The following is a 21,108-nucleotide window of genomic DNA, read 5'->3' as shown; positions in this document are numbered from 1 at the left end:
AAAGTGACCCATTAATACCCAGCTCTTTTGTTGTGTGGTTCTTTCCGTGTCCAATGCAAATACCGGTCAGTGGTTTAAACGCCAGCTGGCTGTTGCATTGGGGCCAGAAGGAGCGGCCCATCTTCTTCCGATACCAAGTTATCCCGAGAATCAAAGGGATCGTCCGGTAGGCTTCCCTGGCTCATAGCAGCCATCCCAGTATTCCTTGTGGCTGGGCGACCCAAGGGCCTGATGGGATCACCCAGCATGCCGCGCAGCTACCGGGCATGCAGGGAACACCGTGAGGTTGGGTCACGTGGCCGGGCAATCCCAGGGGCTCATGGGATCTTCCAGCATGCAGTGTGGCTTCTGCACTGGCCCAATAGGCCCTGGGGGGAGCGCACTGGCCTGGATAAAAGGACCTGCATCCCCCTGGCACAGTCCTTTTCTGATTCCCCTTTGCTGGCACCTGCCTGCACCTCCCCTTATGACAGTGTGACTGCTGATTTCCGGTTGGAGCCAGGTAGGAATTTTTCGCAGCTGCAGCAGTCTAAGGCACAGATGGTTTTTTTGTCTACTCCACACTGAAAATGGGGACAGGATGGTTTAGGGGGCTGTTTTAGAATAGAATAGAATATACTTTTTATTGGCCAAGTGTGATTGGACATACAAGGAATTTGTCTTGGTGCATATGCTCTCAGCGTACATAAAATAAAATATACATTTGTCAAGAATCATGTGGTACAACACTTAATGATTGTCATAGGGGTCAAATAAGCAATGAAGAAGCAATATTAATAAAAATCTTAGGATATAAGCAACAAGTTACAGTCATACAGTCAACATGGGAGGAAATGGTTGATAGGAATGATGAGAAAAACTAGTAGAATAGAAGTGCAGATTTAGTAGAAAGTCTGACAGTGTTGAGGGAATTATTTGTTTAGTAGAGTGATGGCGTTCGGAAAAAAACTGTTCTTGTGTCTAGTTGTCTTGGTGTGCAGTGCTCTGTAGCGACGTTTTGAGGGTAGGAGTTGAAATAATTTGTGTCCAGGATGTGAGGGGTCAGTAAATATTTTCCCCGCCCTCTTTTTGACTCATGCAGTATACAGGTCCTCAATGGAAGGCAGGTTGGCAGGTTTTGCCACCTATCTTAGCTTCATTTGGCTGCAATTTGGTTTAAAACCCCTTTGGTCACTGGGGTGGTAGGTAGGGGCGGAAAGGGGTGTTAGCAGCAGCTGCATGTTCTCCTTTAGGGCACTTTTTGGAAGGTGATGGGCTGCCCCTCCCCAGAAGCTCCAGGCATGTAGAGAGGGGTGCTCTTGGGGCTCATTTACTCAGGTCTTCTGATGGGGGTCTGGGGAATGAGCCTGCCCACATACTATGTGGTGTGGCGGAGAGCAAGGGAAGGGACATGGTATCCTCCCCTTGCTTAGCAAGGAGTTTTCACCCATAGCTGCTTAGAAATGTTATGCATTTTCACCCCTTTTAGGTTTTACCTCTGCAGGTCTATTTCAGGTCTATGACCCATTAATACCCAGCTCTTTTGTTCGTTTGGTTCTTTCCACATCCAATACAATCTAGCTATATGACCCTTAGACCCACAAGAATAACGTTTCCTAACAAAATGTACATTTGAAGATATTTTCTCTTCTTGTTGTGGTTGTTTCTCTCTCATCTGTTTTCTATCTTGCCTTCTTCTTGATTCCTCTATCAATCTTCCAGTTATGCCAATCAATGTCAGTTCATCTCTGGTCAGTAAAAACACACGATCATCATAACTCTCATCCAATGAAGAAAGAATTGATGCAACTCAGTTCTTTGTTGTGTAGCTCTTGCAAAATCTTCTTCATAAACTCTAAATGAGCTAACATACCACTACCTTTCATCAGACTCTAAACAATTTAAGTGTAAGCAGGGGTGGGCTGCTGGGGGGCAGCAAAAATGGAGCCTCACCCCAGAGCACACAATTTGCACTGAAAGATGTTGAAAAAAAATGCTGTGCGTCCTGCATAAGCTACGCCCACAGTGCGGTAGTAAAAAATTTGGTACCCCTTCATTGGGTGTAAGGTGTATGTGTGCAGCCACAGTATCACGAACATAAATTCTTTTCATATGTCCCAACACCTAGCAGCAAATTCTTCTCCACAAATATGAATCAGCTGTTGGTCATTCAGTGTCAGTCCAATAATGCTAATAGCCTTTTCATCATCCCATTTTAAGTCAGCTATTTTCTTTGCATCTTCATCATCTGTAGCATCCCAGGCTGTTATATCCAGTGGGTTAGTTACCACAGGCCATAGTTTTTTACAACGCAAAAACAGGTTACATTTCATAGAACAGGAAGCATATTTTGTTCCATTCAACTGGGTTATCAGGGATAAGCAATGTCTCAGTGGAAATACCTCATTGGCTTTACCTCTCTCTGGGCCCATAACCAGTGTTGAGGAGTATGCAGAAAGACTGTTGAGTTATCAAGGACAGTGCACAGTGAAAACATAGGATTGCAGTAGATATCGAGGAGATATGAGTGAGTATCCAGTCATACACACGAATTCATTAAAGTGCAATTAGTATTTAATTTTTAGAAATAACAAAGTGAAGTTAAATAGTTTAGGTTATACACATTCAAATCACTTGATATCTCTCAATACAATAATTTTACAAGCTTTGTTTTACATATCAGACATACAGTACATCACAGCTTACAAATACATCAAATTACCATAGAATAATTCAGAGCTGACTATATCAGTCAAAGTGTCAATAAGGAATGAATCAGTAAAGAGAGAGAATTACGATCTCTATCGCCCTCTAATGGTAACCTGCAACATCACAGCCAATTGGAACTCATTAATACATTTAAAGCTATATTCCCTTAATGCATACAAACATACATAGTTGTCTTGTTTTTATATTGCCAACCCAACTATCTGGACTGAGTCCTAACATACTTGCGCACATAATTGGAATAACAGGAGCAAATCAATAAGCAGCTATGTGAATTAATAAATAGAAAAGAAGGGGGATTCTGAAAAAGCTCTGGTGGATAGCATGGAATGGAATGGAATGGATGGATGGATGGATGGAAACTAATCAAGGAGAGAAGCAACTTGAAATTAGGGAAAACATCCTATCAGTGAGAACTATTATCCAATGGAACCACTTGCCTCCAGAAGTTGTGGGTGCTTCATCATTGGAGGTTTTTAACAAGAGACTGCACAGCCACTTGTATTTATGATGGTTGTATTGTCTCAGGGAAATCAGATCACCTGTTATGAACTTCTGATAAGCAGAGTTGATGGGGAATCCAGATTCACTTAACAATCATGTTACTAACAACTGCAGTGATTCACTAAGCAACTGTGACCAAAAAGGTCATAAAATTGGGAGAAAACCATCTTAACATCTATCTGGCTTGGGTAACAGAAATTTTAGGCTCAATTGTGATCATAAGTTGAGACTCCCTGAATAGGAAAAAACTACGATAGGACATTGAACATTTAGATTCACACTTCTGATATTATCAATCCATGCATTATATAGATAAAGCACTAAAGCACTAAAAGGGGAATGATGGGTCTGAACCTTTGGGAGAGAGTGCTATGTTGTTGCGTGTTTTACCAACCAAAAGCAGCTTTCCGGGGCACAAAACACTCCAGATCTGCTTCTGGCATTCTGAGGAGGCATAATAGTAGATTAAGGGGTCAAGACAACAGTTGAAGGCACTCAGGGAAAGGCTAAGCATGTAGACAAAAATGATACTCTGAAGCTGTTGAGACGGAAAAAAGAGTTGCATTAGTAGCAAGATATTGGCTGGACCAAAACAAAAAAAGAAGGTGCACAAGACAACGCCGGTCAAGAAGATTGCACGTCTCTTCCTTCCTGGCTGCACCATAAACCTGGACATTAAAAGTTGCCTTATAATGCATATATAACAAGCAGTAGTGACTAGTAACGGGATGAAAAAGAAGAAAATAGATAAGGCAAATAAGTAATAGCTGTAGAATTCCACAGAAACAGAGAAAGTTTGTGCATCGAAGCAAGAGGTAATGTTCATCTGAGGTATCCACAGAGTGATATCATAGACCAGCAAAGGGCTCGCCCCCACTATGGCGAGCAGCCAGATGGCAAAACAGGCCACAGAGGCCCGCCGTACTGTGCGCCATGGCAGAGACTTCATGGGGCAAACAAAAGCCAAGAAACGATCCACGCTGATCCCTGTCATCAGCAGAACGGAGCAATACATGTTGCAGAAGATAATAAATGCGACCAGATGGCACATCATAGTCCCAAAGACCCAGTTGTGTCCACTAAAAAAGTATGCGATTCTAAGAGGCAGGACGCTCAGCATAAGCAGATCTGAAAAAGCCAGATTGACCATATACACCATGGCCGGCTTCCAAAGCTTCGTCTTCGTCACAAAAATATGAATCGCCAAACCGTTTAAGGGAAGACCCAGAACAAACGCAAGAGCCTCAAACGCAGGGAGAAACTGAGTCAGCCACTGATTAGTGAAATACTTCTCCAAATCACCTAAAAAGAAAATGGGACTTCTTTCTTTAGGGTTGTTGTCTGACAGATTCCCATTTGTAGAATTGATTAAAGTTGGCCAACGTTTAGATGAAACAATAGTTTGATCTGATGAATCTGGGAGGAAAAAGTAAAAAGCAATATACAAATGAAATATATCAACACCAAATGAATTACCTGGCATCATTCATGTAAGTCTTTGTATTCCTAGAGCAAAACAGTTAGATAAATCACATGGCACCTCTTTCTGGGGAAGATAAAGAGGTTTTTGTGCTATTATTTACTAGGGTTTTGATGTTTTTTATTTTTGCTGTGAGTCGCCTAGAGTCCCTAGGGAGTTGGGCGGCATAGAAATTGTATAAACAAACAAACAAACAAACAAATGCACAAACACAAAAACAAACAAACAACTTAAATCTTGACATCATTGTTACTTTTGCCTCTTTCTTTTGTACCATCCCTAAGGCACATCAGTAAAATCACACTGTAGTTTCTCCAGTCCTTTTTAGCGGAAGACTCTTCAGTTAATTTTCTAATAATAGTAAAATATTATCGAATCACCTATCTTTACAAATAAGGAAACAAATAATCAAATGTTGTGTAGAATATCAAGTCTAAGGGAAGAGATTGGTATCTTTAAAACAGTGGTACCTCATCATAAGAACTTAATTGGTTCCAGGAGGAGGTTCGTAAGGTGAAAAGTTCGTAAGACGAAACAATGTTTCCCATAGGAATCAATGTAAAAGCAAATAATGCGTGCAAATCCTTCAGGAAAATCCCAAACTTTAGAAGGGAGGCGAACAGAGGGCAGGGAGGAGCAGCTAAAGGGGGCGGGTGGAAGAAGCAAGGCTAGGCTAAAGGGTGAGTGGGAAAGAAGAAAGGCAAGGGGGCGCCCCTCTCTTTTCTTTCTTCAAAAGACACCCTTTCAGTGCCTGCAAGCATGCTGTTCTCCTACTTTTGCTAATGCAAAGTCTTTCCCCCTCCAAGCTGCCCCTCCCTTTTCTTTCTTCAAAAAAGGGGGGAAAAAGAAACCCCTTCATCCCAGCAGCAGCTGCTTGGGTTCTTAAGGTGAAAATAGTTCAGAAGAAGAGGCAAAAAAATCTTAAACACCGGGTTCGTATCTTGAAAAGTTCGTTAGAAGAGGCGTTCGTAAGATGAGGTACCATCGTACTTTAAAATAAATTTAATAATGCAGATTGAGGACATAAAATTCTCCTCGACTTATGATCATAACTGAACCCAAAATTTCTGTTGCTAGGTAAGTGAGTTTTGTCCCTAAGTGAGTTTTGATCCATTTTATGACTTTTCTGTTTGTTATAGTTGTTTGGTGAATCATTGCAGTTGCTAAGTGAATCATCATTTAACAAATCTGGCTTGCCCCATTGACTTTGCTTGTCGGAAGCTGGCTTGAAAAGTTACAAATGCTGATTACATGATTCTAGGACAGAACAACTGTCATAAATGCGTGCCAATTGCAAGTGTCCACATTTTGATCATGTGACTATGAGAATACTGCAATGGTCATAAGTGTGAAAAACAGTAATAAGTCATTTTTTTCAATGCCATTGTAATTTCAAATTTTCACTAAACAACTGGTTGTAAGTTCAGGATTACCTGTAGAAAGGCAAAGATAAAGACCGTGTAAATGTTGAACTGATGTTTACTCTATGAAGCTTAGGTCCACAGTTTCAAAAACATTTGCTCTTGAGTGTTTATCATTTTAATAAAATATTATAAGGAGACAAAAACTCTGGCAACGCTTTTGGCATTGTAACATTTATTATCACAGAAGCAATAATAAGACAGCGTACAATAATAATCCAATACTAAAAACAATTAAAAAACACATTAATATAAAAACCAAACATACATACAGACATACCATGCATAAAATCGTAAAGGCCTAGGGGGAAAGAGTATCTCAATTCCCCCATGCCTGGCGGCAGAGATGGGTTTTAAGTAGCTTACGAAAGGCAAGGAAATGCAGACCTTAAATCAGATATTTAAAATGATATTATGTATTACATTCACATGCTGACCGTTAACACAAACATCCTTGCATTGGCGAGGTGAATAATGTGAATAAAAGGTGTTGATCAGAGCAAGGGAGATAAGTTGGAACTTTCCAATAAATTATAGGTTTCTTGAAATGCAAAACCTAGTCATTACTTCTTCCGCTGATTTATAATCTAAGGACGTAGCCGCCCCGAGTCTACGGAGAGGGGCGGCATACAAATCTAATAAATAAATAAATAAATAAATAAATAAGTAGTTGTGATATTATTCTGATAGAAGAGTTTCCAGCACGATATCTGTCCACTCACGATGTCTGTCCACACGTGTTTTCTGTCCATTCACCAATGTCCTCAAATACCTCCTTTAATGCACCGCACTATGGAATTTTGGGTAAAGTTCCATCTTCTAAGTATCATTCCTCCTTGTTCTTTTTTCACTTAAAAGACCTCTGTGCCTTCTTGAATCGTAAGGACTTTTTAAGACTGGAGAATTAAGTTAGTTTTTGACTTCTTAGAATTCCCAAACCCTTTACAACACACAACGAACAATGAGGACAATATGGTACTAAGTACAGGTAGTCTTTGACCACAACTGAGCCCAACATTTCTATTGTTCAGTGAGACATTTGTTTAGTGAATTTTGCCCGGTTTTAAGAGTGTTCTTCCCCCGTTGTTAAGTCAATGAATCTGGCTTTCCCCTTGACTTTGCTTGTCAGAAGGTTGCAAAAGGTGATTACATGACCCTAGGACATTGTAACCGTCATAAATATGAATTTTGATCACATGATCATGGAGATTATGCAAAGGTTGCAATTTATTTATTTATTTATTTATTTAATTAATTAATTTTATTTTGTCCAATACACAATGAAGGTTATAGAGGATATACTTGTAGTAAAATATATCAGAGAAAGAATAGAAGAGATATAGGAATAAAATATAGGAATAAAGATATAGGATATAGGAATAAGTTATAGGAATAAAATACTGTATATCAATGAAAGCATAGAGAAAGGATATGGGAATAGAAAAAAATATATATGAGATATAGAAGAGGCAATAGGACAGGGGGTGGAAGGCACACTAGTGCACTTATGCACGCCCCTTACTGACCTCTTAGTAATCTGGTGAGGTCAACCATGGATAGTCTAAGGGTAAAATGTTGGAGCTTAGGGGATTACACTACAGAGTCCTGTAATGAGTTCCACGCTTCGACAACTAGATTACTAAAGTCGTATTTTTTACAGTCAAGTTTGGAGTGGTTAATATTAAGTTTGAATCTGTTGTGTGCTCTTGTGTTGTCATAAATTGCTTTTTTTCAGTGCCATTGTAACTTTAAAAACTGACCAAACATACTGTTGTAAGTTGATAGCTACATGTAGTTCAGGGATGATGGTGGGATGAAACTAAGACTTGGCAATTATAATATTATTCAAAGCAGTGGAGGGGAAGTGTTGTGTAAATTTCGTATGTGAAGAGAAGAGCCTGGATATGTTTGTGAAAATGCAAGCTGCTTGGTATTTGAAGCTGATATTATTTGGGATTTGGTTACGAAAGGTGAGTTCTCTACTATTCTCAGTTTCCTGCACAAATTGTCTTTTTTAAATAGTTTTTGATGTGTTTCTCAAATTTTGGAACATGCCCAATTTAGCTAGGGAGAATGCATTAAAGAAAGATAACTGCCCTACAATACAGAATGTTATTCATTTTTTAAAAATACATTTCAGTTTGTTTGGCATATAAAATAGCAGGCCAAGTAATGTGTTGTAGCACATTGCCTTTGTCTTTATATACAAATATTTACACATATATCATGGAGGAAATCTACATGATTACTAAGAGTCAACACTGAATTGATGGCACATAATCAATCGATTTATACAGTTGTCTCAGAGATGAAGGGTCAAGACTGAACCTCAACAGCTTCAGTTTTAGACTTAGAATTTCATACTATCTAATTCAATTTGAGTGAAACAAAGAGTTTCTGCTACAAAAGTAGGTTCAGATTGCTTGGTCACATAATTGGAGTAATAGGAGCAAATCACTAAGCAGATATGTGAATTGATTTACTGAGAAGAAAGGGAAATCTGAAAAAGCCCTGGTAGGATGGAATTGATGAGAGCATATTGATGAGGTATATTTAATATCTCATCAATTTAATAGCACAAGGGAAGACCAGAAACGATGGATGGAAACTAATCAAGGAGAGAAGCAACCTAGAATGAAGAAAAACTTCCTAACAGTGAGAACAATTAACCAACGAAACCACTTGCCTTCAGAAGTTGTGGGTGCTTCATATTGGAGGTTTTTAAGAAGAGACTGGACAGCCACTTGTCTGAAATGGTATAGGGTCTCCTGCTTGAACAGGGGTTGGATTAGAAGATCTCCAAGGTCTCGTCATGATCTATTTTGGTTAAAGATGCTCAAAGAGACAGAGGTAAAACCATCAAAAGGTATTGAATGAAGCCATATATGGATGTAACGCAAGCAAGAATAGCTTGCAAAGTAGCTTTGTGTAAATGATATTGCATTAAACTAAATTTCTGTTATTTTCTTCTTTTGCAGTATTTTATTTTTGCTTACTATGTCTTACTCATTTTTGTGCTCTGTATATTGTTATTGACCCCGAAAAGTCTAGTGTGTTTTTATAAAGATGTGTATAAACACCTCTGGCTAGGTAAGCTAAATTTGCTATTAAATTGGATGGGTATTTGAAATAACTGAACTCATCTTCACAATTGCACAAACAACATTATAAAAAAGAGGCAGAGCTTCAATTATGCAGTCATGGTCACCACCTTAGCTTTTTTGATCATGCTGAGGATATCCCTGTTGTACAGATAGCCCTCGGCTTGCAACCAGTAATTCGAAATTACAACAGCACTTGAAAAAGCAACATGATCACTTTTCACACTTTCAACCATTGCAGTATCCCTGTAGTCACATGACTAAAATTGGGATACTTGGCAACTGGCATGTATTTACGACAGTTGCATTGTCCCAGGGAAATGTGATAATCTTTTGTGACCTTCTGATAAGCAAAGTTAATGGGGGCAGCCAGATTCATTTAGCCATCATGTTACTAAGTTAACAACTGCAGTGATTCACTTAGCAACTTTGACTAGAAAGGTCATAAAAATGGGACAAAACTAAGGTGACCAAATGTCCCGCTTTTAGCGGGACAGTCCCGCTTTTCAATAATTTGTCCCGCGGGGTTTTTTAAAAGTCCTACTTTTCCTTTCTCTGGATTGCCCACAGCGAATAAAACATTTCTTTTCTCTTGGCGCTGGGAGGAGGAAGCTTTTCCCACCACACAGAGAAAGGAAATGCTTCATTCGCTCTGGGCAGTCCAGAGCAAATGAAGCATTTTCTTTCTCTGGGTGCTGGGAGAGGGAATAAACTTCTCCCAGCATCCAGAGAAAAGAAACGCTTTATTCGTTCTGAGCAGTCCAGAGCAAATGAAGCATTTTTCTTTCTCTGGGCACTTGGAAGGGGAATAAACTTTTTCCAACGGCCAGAGAAAAGAAACCCTTTATTCACTCTGGGCAGTCCAGAGCGAACAAAGCGTTTTCCTTTCTCTGGGCGCTGGGAGAGGGAATAAACTCCCAGTGGCCAGGTTATTTTGCCTCTCAGGTATTAATATGATGCAGTTAATATGATTCCTGCTTAAGCAGAGGGTTGGACTAGAAGATCTCCAAGGTCCCTTCCAACTCTATTATTGTTACAATGAGATTATTTTAAAAAGGCACATACAGATATCTTGTATAAAAGCTGTTTCTAAATCCAAATCTTAAGCCAAAAAGAAAGCGGTACCAGATTGATCTTAAACAGGAACCTCTTCTTTTTGCTTTAATTTTTGAAAATTCTTTTAAGTTAGTATGTTTTGAATGTTTCTCATTATTGTGTTTTAAGTCTGCGTGGATCTGTCTGCATGGGTCCATTTCATGGATCATGTGAAGGGTGATTGCATAGGAAATTGTTGTAGTTAGCTCTGGCCCAGCGCCTGCCCCAACGACTGTGGGGGTGGATGTGGGTGAAACATCCAAATGTCACAGGCCTGTTTTGCTGCCGGCAGCTTTGGGCAGTGAATTATCCTCTGAAGAGGGGAGTGACTGTGAGATGGGACCTTCAGAGGGGGGCCTGGCAGGCAGCCCAGGAAGAAGCCAGTCATCATCTTCCTTATCTTTGATAGGCTCTGATGAGGAAGCTGTGATAGACCCACGCACGCGTAGAGCTATGCATAGAAGAGAACAGCTTCAGAAGTATTACAGGAGATAATAGAGTCCACCTGTGGTTGGGTGGGGATCAAGTAATTAGGGCTGCTGTCAAATGGGCAGCGTGCCGGCCTCGCAGTGTGGAAGATTATCTGATCATGCTTGTGGAGTCTGCATTGCCGTTCTGGATTTTCCCAGGACCTTGTGTTTGGATTTCAGGACTCTGACCATAAATCATAGTGAGTTTACAACGTCTGAAGAGGAGTAGCTGTGATGAATTCACAGCTACTTGTTAATGGACTTGAGTTTGTTGTTTTGGTTATTTCACTGTATTCAAGTTTGTTTGTTTTTATAAGTGAGCCCTTTGAATTCAAAAGAGGGTTTTTCTTCTATTTTTCTTTGGATAAAGAAACTATTGTTGCCTTTTCCAGTGTGTGTGTCTGTTTTTGCTACTTTTACATTTAATTGAAGGCTCGTGCCAGGAGCCGGCTGAACAGGAAATAGTGGCTATAAATACCACACTGGAATAATAATAACACAGGTTACAAGATTGCATTCCTATCTTGGGATGGAGAGCCCCCCCCAACTTCTTCCCAGTTAGAAAAGGGGAGGAGGGATTAAAGCAGCGATGGCTCCGGGGATGGGCGCAGCTCCCAGGGAGACTAGACCAAATTTTTAATCAAGGATCTCCACCTCCCCACCCGTCAATGGTATCCGGCTTTACCAATATTCAAATCTGGTCACTTTAGACAAAACCCGCTTAACAACTGTCTGGCTTAGTAACAGAAATGTTAGGCTCAATAAATTGAGAACTTCCAGAATAGGAAAAAAGCTCCAATAGAACATTGAACATTTAGATTTATACTTGTGATATTATCAATCCATGCATTATGTAGATACAGCAATTAAGCACTAAGGGGGGGATGATGGACCTAAACCTTTGGGAGAGGGTGCTATGTTGCTGCTGTTTGACCAACCAATATCTTGATATTAATGCAACTAAAGAAGCAGCTTTCTGCAGCACAAAACCCTCCAGATCTGCCTCTGGCATTCTGAGGAGGCATAATAGTAGATTAAGGGGTCAAGGCAAGCATTGAGGAAACCCAGGGAAAGGCAGAGCATGTGGGCAAAAAAGATGCTCTGAAGGTGTTCAGACGGAAAAAATAATTGCACTAATATCAAGATATTGGCTGGACCAAAACAAAGAAAGAAGGTGCACAAGACAATGCCGGACAAGAAGATGGCACGTCTCTTCCTCGTTGGCTGTGCCATTAAAAGTTGCCTTATAATGCATATATAACAAGCGGTAGAGATTAGTAATGGGATGAAAAAGAAGAAAATAGATAAGGCCAATAAGTAATAGTTGATGAATTCCTGCGAAGGAAGGTTATTTTGCACTTCGAAGCAAGTGGTAATGTTCATCTGAGGTACCCACTGAGTGATATCAAAGGCCAGCAGTGGACTCGCCCCCATTAGGCAGAGCAGCCAGATGGCGATACAGACCACAGAGGCCCGCCTTGCTGTGCGCCACGACAGAGACTTCATGGGGCAAACGAAAGCCAAGAAACGATCCACACTGATCCCTGTCATCAGCAGAACGGAGCAATTTGTGTTGCAGACGAAAGCAGAAGAGGCCAACTGGCACATCGTAGTCCCAAAAACCCAGTTGTGTCCGCTAAAGAGGTATGTGATTTTGAGAGGCAGCATGCTCAGCATAAGCAGATCTGCAAAAGCCAGATTGAGCATATACACCATGGCTGGTTTCCAAAGCTTCGTCTTCGTCACAAAAATATGAATCGCCAAAGTGTTTAAGGGGAAACCCAGAACAAACACAAGAGCCTCAAACGCAGGGAGAAACCGAGTCAGCCATTGATTGGTGAAATATGTTTCAACATCACCTAAAAAGAGAATGGGACTTTCTTCTTTATGGTGGATGTCTGACAGATTCCCATTTGTAGAATTGATTAAAGCTGGCAAATGTTTCCTAGGCTTAGATGAAATAATAATTTGATCTGATGAATCTGGTGGTGGTGGGAAATAAAAAGCAATATACAAATGAAATATATGAACACTGAATGAATTGCCTGGTTTCGTTTCATGTAACTCTTTTTATCAAAATACATTATAGGAAACACAATGGTATTTCTGCTTAAGAACTTAATTCGGTCTGTGACCAGGTTCCTAAGTAGCTTGGACTACTTAAGCAATTTTTCCAATAGGAATCAATATAAAAGCAAATAATGCATGCAAACCCATTAGGAAAGAAATAAAAGCTAGGAATTTGGGTGGGAGGAGGAGGAGGAAGAGGGGGAGGAGGACAGTCGCTGCTGAAGGAAGAAGGTGAGGTGAGGGGAATCAAAATCATCTAAAACTTTAAGGCTTTAAAAAAAGAGGGACTCTGAGTCCGCAAGGAGGAGCACGCGCCTCCCATACACCCGGCGCGAGGCTGCCTCCCATACACTGCCTCCCATACACTGGCTGCTGTTGCTGCTACCTGCTGCCTCTTCCTTCCCATGCTGAAGGGCTCCCCTCTCCTCTCATTCACTTGCTTTGTAGCCGGAGCCTTTCCTTCATTGTGGTGACTCCTTGGCTGCCCAGAGCGAAGCAGGCGTTTCTTTTCTCTGGGTGATGGTAGAGGTTTATTCCCTGTCTAACCATCCAGAGAAAGGAAAATGCTTCATTTGCTCTGTACTGCCAAAGCTAAAAGGCTCCTCTGGCAGCCCAGATGGCTGGGATTAAAGGGGGAATTGCAGGAAACTGGCCGGGCCTTCATGCCGCTCTCAAATCTCCTCGGAAATTTTTCTGGGCTCAGGTTCTTAAGTAGAAAATGGCTCTTAAATAGAGGCAAAAAAATCTTGAACACCCGGTTCTTATCTAGAAAGGTTCTTAAGTAGAGGCGTTCTTAAGTAGAGGCACCACTGTACTTGATTAGCAATCGCCCTGTTTAGTGTCCTTTTGAAATTATGCAAGCACTGAAAAAAGAACTTTGCGACTGGTCCTCACATTTACAATCATCACAGCATCCTCATGATTGCAACTAGTGGGACTTTACAACCATTGCAGCGTTCTACAGTCACGTAATCACCATTAGTGCACTGTACAGCCAAGCAGAGTCAATGGAGAAGCCAAAAATAAAATCACAACACACGGTCCAATTGAGTGACCAGTGATTTGCTTAACAACTGTGGCAGAAATGAGCTTGTACATTCATCATGGTCACGTGTTGGCTTGCTTAACCTTTGTACCTCTTAGCAGTGGAGTTGCTAGTCCAAATTATGGTTGTTAATGAGGACCACTGGCATACAATAAGTTTCAGAGTAAAATATAATCAGAAATTGGGTCGCGCTGCATCCAACTATCACATCTTACTAAGATGAAGCTCTGATGAATCACAGCATTCTACCTCAAATGCATAGTGTGACCGGACGGTGAAAGGACCTTGTCTACCAAAATTCAAGTGGGAGTAAATGATGGGAGTCAGGGCTGCCTTCTGCAATTCTATAATGGGAAAAGTTGGGCGTCAGAAAAGTCTTTGCCTTTTAATAAAATATCTGCATCTGAAAATGTGCCACAAGGTCCCTGCTGGGTTTTGTTACCATAGACTAACATGGATCTTTTCCTACAATGTCTAGATCACAACATACCGATTTAGATTCTTAAACATCCATTCTGAGACAATTAATGTTGCTATGCCTTTTTTAAAAAAACTTTTGTTTTTGAGTACTATAATTGGGACACTTCAGGTTAAAATCTTCAGGTTCTAGAGGAGGTATAGAATTGAACTGGGGGAGCATCAGTGGTGGGTCTCCACTGGTTCACCCCAGTTCAGGCGTATCAGTAGTGGTGGTGGTAGGTTCCACTCTTCCTCCTGGACATCATCACGGGCACTCTGCGTATGTGCAGAGGTGGATCGCTAGCACGCGCACATCTCCAAACCAGTAACAAATGTAAATTAAACTCATTGTTTATTTATTTATTTGTTTGTTTGTTCATCTAGTTAGTTAGTTAGTTAGTTAGTTAGCTAGCTAGCTAGCTAGCTAGCTAGCTAGTTTGTTAGTTTGTTAGCTAGCTAGTTTGTTAGTTTGTTAGTATGTTTGTTAGTTTGTTAGTTCATTAGTTCGTTCCATTTGCATGCCGTTCAACTCCCTAACAACTCTTACCAGGGAGCATTACGAGTTACACGGTTCAGCAACAATAACAATGACAAACACAACAGCAGCCACAATAATTTGATAACCTTCCCCCCCCCAAAGAGATTCAATGCAAATAGGATGCCCCCCCTACAAGAAAATTCTCAGAAGCACAGTCATTGCCTCTTCTTTGAAATCCAATATTAAAGATAAAAAGAACACCCATAAAACTGAAACATTGTAATGAATAATATTTTGCAATTCCCACCCCCTTTGCCTTGTATAAAAACAGCTCTATTAAAAGTTACTAATCACAGTGACATGTACTGTACTCACTATTTGTTTTCACAGTAGCAAATAACATGCAGAGTATGAAGAGAAGAGAAAACCACATCTTCGTAGAAGAATCCATTTCTTCTTTGGAACAGCTGCTAGCCTACTACCGTAGGTTTCTCGGTGCAAACGATAAAGTTTGTAATTTTGTATAAATTACAAAAACCACCTTCCTTTTCTCTGATCTAGGTTTAAATGGAAATGTGATTTGCCTCTTTACTTTTTCGTTCTGTTGGGATCTGAAGGTTTACTTAAACCTGAAACCATTTCAATCCATGAAGTCAGAGGGCGGCATAAGAAAGAAGTAACAGTGAGATAATTTCTCTCGGGCTGGTCCAAAAAGCATCTTATGGGCAATCTCAGGCAATATAGCTCATTTCTTTTCTTCCTTTAAATTATTTTTCAGAAGAATAATGAATTATATTAATGGGAAAGCTCCGATGATTTTATCCCTTGCTCTTTGATTTTTGTCCTCACAGCAAATTGTTTCTGAAAAACACATTAGGGTAGATGTTTTGGGTACGGATGCATTTACTGTGGTTGTAAATGAAGAATGTCCAAGAAAAAAAAAAGGAAAAGAAAGTACCCATTAACTTTTTTAATCAACTTATAATCTGCTCAGTAGACTAAATTATCTGTTTTATTTCTCATCACTGTAATTTGAAATTGGAAGATTTATGTCTATAATCTGCCAATAGTTTTCTTAATGAAGTATTTTTCATTCTAAATATAATCAATGTGCAATAACATGTTCATTGCATCTTAATCATGACGGTGTTCATCTCCAAAGACTGTGCAATTCTTCAAAACGTTCTTCAATTTCTAAACTTTTTCGAGCAGCTTTATAACTCAAAACTGCGTCTAAATTGAAATAAGTAACCTTAGGATTTCTCAGATTTTTCTGCTGTGTCTAAGAGTTGTTACAGATACTACTGTATATAATGTTGAAAATTCACTTCTGCATATGGACTCTGATAATGACTTGGAAACCAGACCGTTAATTTTATGACTTCATTTGTCTCTGTGTTTATTAAAGTTCATAGTTGGAAAATTGCCATGGATAATTTCTAGTTTTGTTTGTACTCTGGTATATAAATCCTTCCTCCAGCCCCGAGTAAGAGCAAATGTCAGTTTAACTAGTGAAATACTAGCTTGATGTTGCTTTCTTAAAAGCCATTAACCCTAGAATATAGGTTCTATGACAGGCCAAAGCAGAGGGAGACAAAGACATAAACAAGAGGTGACAATTTCAGGCTCAAGCTCAATCCAGACAAGACAGAGTGGCTGTGGGTACTGCCTCCCAAGGACAATTCCATCTGTCTGTCCATTACCCTGGGGGGGGAATTATTGACCCCCTCAGGGTCCACAACTTGGGTGTCCTCCTCGACCCACAGCTGACTTGAGAACACCATCTTTCAACTGTGGCGAGGAGGGCGTTTGCCCAGGTCCGCCTGGTGCACCAGTTGCGGCCCTATTTTGACAGGGAGTCTTTGCTCACGGCCACTCATGTCCTTATCACTTCGAGGTTCGACTACTGCAATGCTCTCTACATGGGGCTACCTTTGAAGAGTGTTCGGAAAGTTCAAATCATCCAAAATGCAGCCACGTGAGCGGTTATGGGCCTTCCAAGACATGCCCATATTTCACCATCACTCTGCAGACTGCATTGGCTGCCGATTGGTTTCCGGACACAATTCAAAGTGTTGGTTATGACCTATAGAGCCCTACATGGCATAGACCTCCTTTTGCTGCATGAATCCCAGCGTCTGGTCAGGTTCCACAGAGTTGGTCTCCTCAGGTCCCATCAGCCGGACAATGCTGGCTGGCGGGACCTAGGGGAAGAGCCGTCTCTGTGGGGGCCCCGACCCTCTGGCTCTTCCCCTAGGTCCCACCAGCCAGCCCACCCTCTGGAATCAGCTCCCCCCTGAGATTCACACTGCCCTCACCGTCCTTGCCTTCCGAAAAAGTTTAAAGACTCATCTTTGCCGCCAAGCCTGGGGTCATTAGATCTTTTCCCCTGACCAGTGAGTGTTTTTGTTGTGTTTGATCGAGTGAATGATAATGAATGTCTTAAAGTGTTTTAGTATTTTTAAGGTTTTTAATTATATTGATTGGATTAGATGTATTGACATGGTTTTTTATGTATGTTGTGAGTCGCCCCGAGTCCTTGCAGAGGGGCGGCATAAAAATCCAATAAAATAAATAAATAAATAAATAAATTTATATTAATTGTGCATTTCTATATTTATGCATCGAAAGGCACAGAACATTCCAGTGCTAGTGGAAATAATACTGTGAGTAATTTATACGGATGATCCCAAAGGGAGAAATCCTTTGATAAAACCAACCTTAACTCTATTTGTTTATAACAGCAGCAGGATAGATAGAGCTGAAAAACAAGATCAGATCACTATTCTGCACATGAAGAAAAGAGTTTCCAACTAAATATACCATAGAAATCAGTTCATTCAAAACTGCCGCAAGGATCTCGCTGCGGCGCCTAGAGCAGCAGCTGGGGTCATCAAATAACAGCCGCCTGCCTGAACTCCGGACGGTGGCCTGTTCTCTGGTTTCCCGCACAGCAGGCATCTCTCAGCGCACCTAGGAGAGCACAGAGCTCAGAGCCACCCTGCCTGCTCCCCACACCATGGCCCATCCACCAGGAGATCGAAGGTAAGAGCCGTGGCACAGTGGAGCGGGCAGGACGCTCATGCCAGCGTCAGGGGGTGTGGGGGCGTGGTTGTGGCTGGCAATGTAGCGGTTGGATGGGAGCTGGCAGCTCCCATCGCTCGTACCAGCGTCAGGGAGTGGGGGGCAGCAGCGTGGCGGCCAGCAGCGTGGCGGGCAGATGGGAGTAGGCTGGGGGGCGTCGCGGCAGGGGCTGGCAGCACAGCTCTTACCTTATTTTGCCGGTCGCTCGCAACCGACAGCTCTTGTCTCCAATTTCCAGGGGGTTTTGCTTTTGTGCATGCACAGAAGCAAAGAAAACCCCTGGGAATCACATGCGCAAGTCTTCGCATGAGATTTGGCTTCTGTGCATGCGCAGAAGCCGAGTCATGCACCAGGAACGGGCGTGGGCCAGGGGCGCGCTGGAATATTCACTTTGCGGTGCTCTTGGCACGTTCTGGTAGTGCTGAAATTGGTAGCCCACCCCTGCAAATAAGTATCCAGTGAAGAACGTATCTTGGGGACAATATGTGTTGTGAAAGAATATCAACATAACACATGCACATTTTGGAGTGAAATTTCCCATCTTTTAATCAGTGAATTACATTTGGATGTCCTTCAGGAGTTGGGCAGCATAGAAATACAATAAATTAAATTAAATTAAATTGGATGATAGAGGCTCATAGTTATCAGGAGGTCAGCATTTTGGAAAGTCTCAATCCCAGCTGTGAAATACATGGAGAAGGATCAGGAACCCTAGGAAGATAACAGATTTTCAGTCAATGAACTTGAAAATTATCTTGTTCAGCAACAAGAATGATGCAAATGTACTCGGGAGTGAATAATTACCGCAAAAGGCAGCTGTTTCTGTACAAAAACTTGACCTTTCTAGTCCAGCTGCAATAATCAACTCTGAAGCGAGCCTGACTGAGGCCATCTTGGAGGCTTCAGAGTGGCCACAAGGAAGAAGGGACAGCGTTCTACTTGAAACGCTGACACTTGCATTGTGGATTTTGAGAAAAGATGCAGTAGCGGGTTCCTACCAGTGCGGTCAATGCCATCGTACCAGTAGCAAAAATGGAACTGTGCAAGCAACTCCGCATCTCTGGCATACACGCATGTACGTCGAGATTTTGCTTCTGCACATGCACAGGAAGCGGGGTGGCGCAGCAGGTAAAGTGCAGTACTGCAGGCCACTGAAGCTGACTGTAGATCTGTAGGTCAGGGGTTCAAATCTCCGCACCGACTCAAGGTTGACTCAGCCTTCCTTCCGAGGTGGGTAAAATGAGGATCCGGATTGTGGGGGTAATATGCTGGCTTTGTTAAAAAGTGCTATTGCTAACATATTTTAAGCCGCCCTGAGTCTAAGGAGAAGGGCACCATAAAAAGTAAACAAACAAACAAACAAACAAATAAATAAAATCTCGTGACGGGACCCACGAGCGAGATTTCAGCCATTTTTTGCTTCTGCGCATGATATGTAATCTTACAATCCTACCCAAAAGAACAATCTAGAACCCTGTGTATAAAACATAAAACCCTGTGTATAAAACATAAAAAGAGCTACTCAAAATAGTAACTTAAAAGCTGTGTAAATAATGATAGTCAACATATTAGTTGACCCTGTCTCTTTCTTTTCTCTTTCTCTTCTTTTCTTCACCTTTTCTCTCTCTTCTTTCTTCTTCTCTTCTTTCTTTTTGTTTTTTGCTTGCTTTTGTAATTGTGTTTGAGTATTTCTTTTTTGTGTTTTTTATATGCAAATAATAGATATATTTTTTTAAAAAAATAGAAGCAAAAAAAATCACCAAAATTTCATGCGTGTGTGCATCCTGCTCACAAGATGTTGCTTCCTGTGCTTGCGCACAAGCAAAATCTTGCTCTGACACATACCCGCGCATTCTGGAGACACAGAGCTGCACATGCAGTGCATGAGTAGCGGTGGCAGCGGCAACCGCCATCTGAAAAGGTCTATCTGTTAAATTCAGGGGTGGGTTCTGACTTACCTTGCTGCCGGTTCACTTCCTCGAGTGCCACGTGTACACACGCATGTTGCATGCTGCGCACACATGCAGTGCTAAAAAAACAGCTTCTGCATGTGCGCAGAAGTGAAATTCAAGATGGCGGCACCAAAGGCACCGCCAGGAGAGCCGTTTCAGGGGCGTGTCCAGCCAGCCATCGCTTCCGGTTTGGCAAGTGGAGGTTTATTCCTGCTACTGGTTCTACAGAACCGGTCTGAACCAGCAGGAACTCACCTTTGGTTAAGGCAGGGGTGGGCTGCTGCCCAGAAGGTGGGGAACGGCAGTGGGGTAGCGAAAATGGAGCTCCACCCCAGAGCACCCAATTTGCACTGAAAGATGTTGAAAGAAACTGCAGAGCGTCCTGCATAAGTCACACCCACAGTATGGTAGTAAAAATTTTGGTAGCCCTTCAATGGGTTAAGATATATTGTCTCACCTCAAAAGAGACTCAGAAGAGACCGGCAAAGTGACTGAAACATTCAGTCGCTGGTTATAGACGTCTGTTCAGCCAAACTGAAGTAATCATTCGTGGGTGTGACTTTTAGGTTATAAAATTGTCCTGCAACAGCATGGGCAATGGAGGGCAGCACACCATTGTAAAAAAAAATAATGTTAATACAGAATAAAGTTGGGGGTCTTCTTCCTTCACGCTTATTGAATCATTGTTATTTGTTGATGTGGCTGTGTCTATTCATGGTACTTTCTCAATAAGTCTTATACAGTATGGCTGTGAGAAAGCAAAACATAAATCATACAACTATAATGCAGGAGTGCACTAGTGCTCCCTCTCATTTTAATTATTATTTCCTCCTCAACATTATTCTTCCTGGTTCTTGTAAGATTGTTGACTAATTTTACTGTAGTTATGGTGGCCTCTAGTGGCCAAACAAGCAATTGAACATTTTTTTTAATGCTTCCAAGTGTACAGTAGATAAACAGGAGTGTGTCTCTCACAAGCATACAACTCTCATATGTTGTCATCAGAACATCTGAATCTGCTTATGAACAAATATATAGTATACATTATTTGAAGGTAATATGTGGGATCTGAAAATAAGGAAGAACTTTCTGACAGTGAGAGCGATTAATCAGTGGAACAGCTTGCCTGCGGAGGTTGTGAGCATTTGGGACTTTCAGAGAGACTGGACTGCCATATGTCCGAATTGGTGTAGGGCAGTGATGGCGAACCTATGGCACAGGTGCCACAGGTGGCACGCAGAGC

General features: G+C 41.4%; 2 protein-coding genes across 2 annotated transcripts; both read right to left on the bottom strand.

The window, feature by feature from the left end:
• Positions 1-2,087: 2,087 nt before the first annotated feature.
• Positions 2,088-7,665, bottom strand: LOC139159600 (proteinase-activated receptor 1-like). Its single transcript, XM_070736902.1, has 3 exons — positions 7,638-7,665; positions 3,605-4,626; positions 2,088-2,342 (listed from the first exon to the last, which is right to left on the bottom strand). Exons 1-3 carry the CDS (start codon positions 7,663-7,665, stop codon positions 2,088-2,090), a joined length of 1,305 nt encoding a protein of 434 aa, XP_070593003.1.
• A 4,072-nt stretch (positions 7,666-11,737) lies between these two features.
• Positions 11,738-14,908, bottom strand: LOC139159599 (proteinase-activated receptor 1-like). Its single transcript, XM_070736901.1, has 3 exons — positions 14,899-14,908; positions 14,108-14,236; positions 11,738-12,636 (listed from the first exon to the last, which is right to left on the bottom strand). Exons 1-3 carry the CDS (start codon positions 14,906-14,908, stop codon positions 11,738-11,740), a joined length of 1,038 nt encoding a protein of 345 aa, XP_070593002.1.
• Between the last annotated feature and the right edge of the window lie 6,200 nt (positions 14,909-21,108).

The sequence above is a fragment of the Erythrolamprus reginae genome, chromosome 2, assembly GCF_031021105.1.
Source record: "Erythrolamprus reginae isolate rEryReg1 chromosome 2, rEryReg1.hap1, whole genome shotgun sequence".
Lineage (NCBI taxonomy): Eukaryota > Metazoa > Chordata > Lepidosauria > Squamata > Dipsadidae > Erythrolamprus > Erythrolamprus reginae.
Note: the sequence above shows the minus strand (reverse complement) of the source record. Positions and strands in the feature narration are given on the sequence as shown.

What these genes read in the sequence shown, in the direction of transcription:
- LOC139159600 (XM_070736902.1), bottom strand. Translation starts at nt 7,665, where the DNA reads ATGGTTGACCTCACCAGATTACTAAGAG. An exon ending in CCTCACCAGATTACTAAGAG is followed by an intron (nt 4,627 to 7,637) that starts GTCAGTAAGGGG and finishes TTTTCCTCCCAG; the next exon opens with ATTCATCAGATCAAACTATT. An exon ending in GCCCCGGAAAGCTGCTTTTG is followed by an intron (nt 2,343 to 3,604) that starts GTTGGTAAAACA and finishes CTGATAACCCAG; the next exon opens with TTGAATGGAACAAAATATGC.
- LOC139159599 (XM_070736901.1), bottom strand. An exon ending in TTCATCAGAGCTTCATCTTA is followed by an intron (nt 12,637 to 14,107) that starts GTAAGATGTGAT and finishes TTCTCTTTTTAG; the next exon opens with GTGATGTTGAAACATATTTC.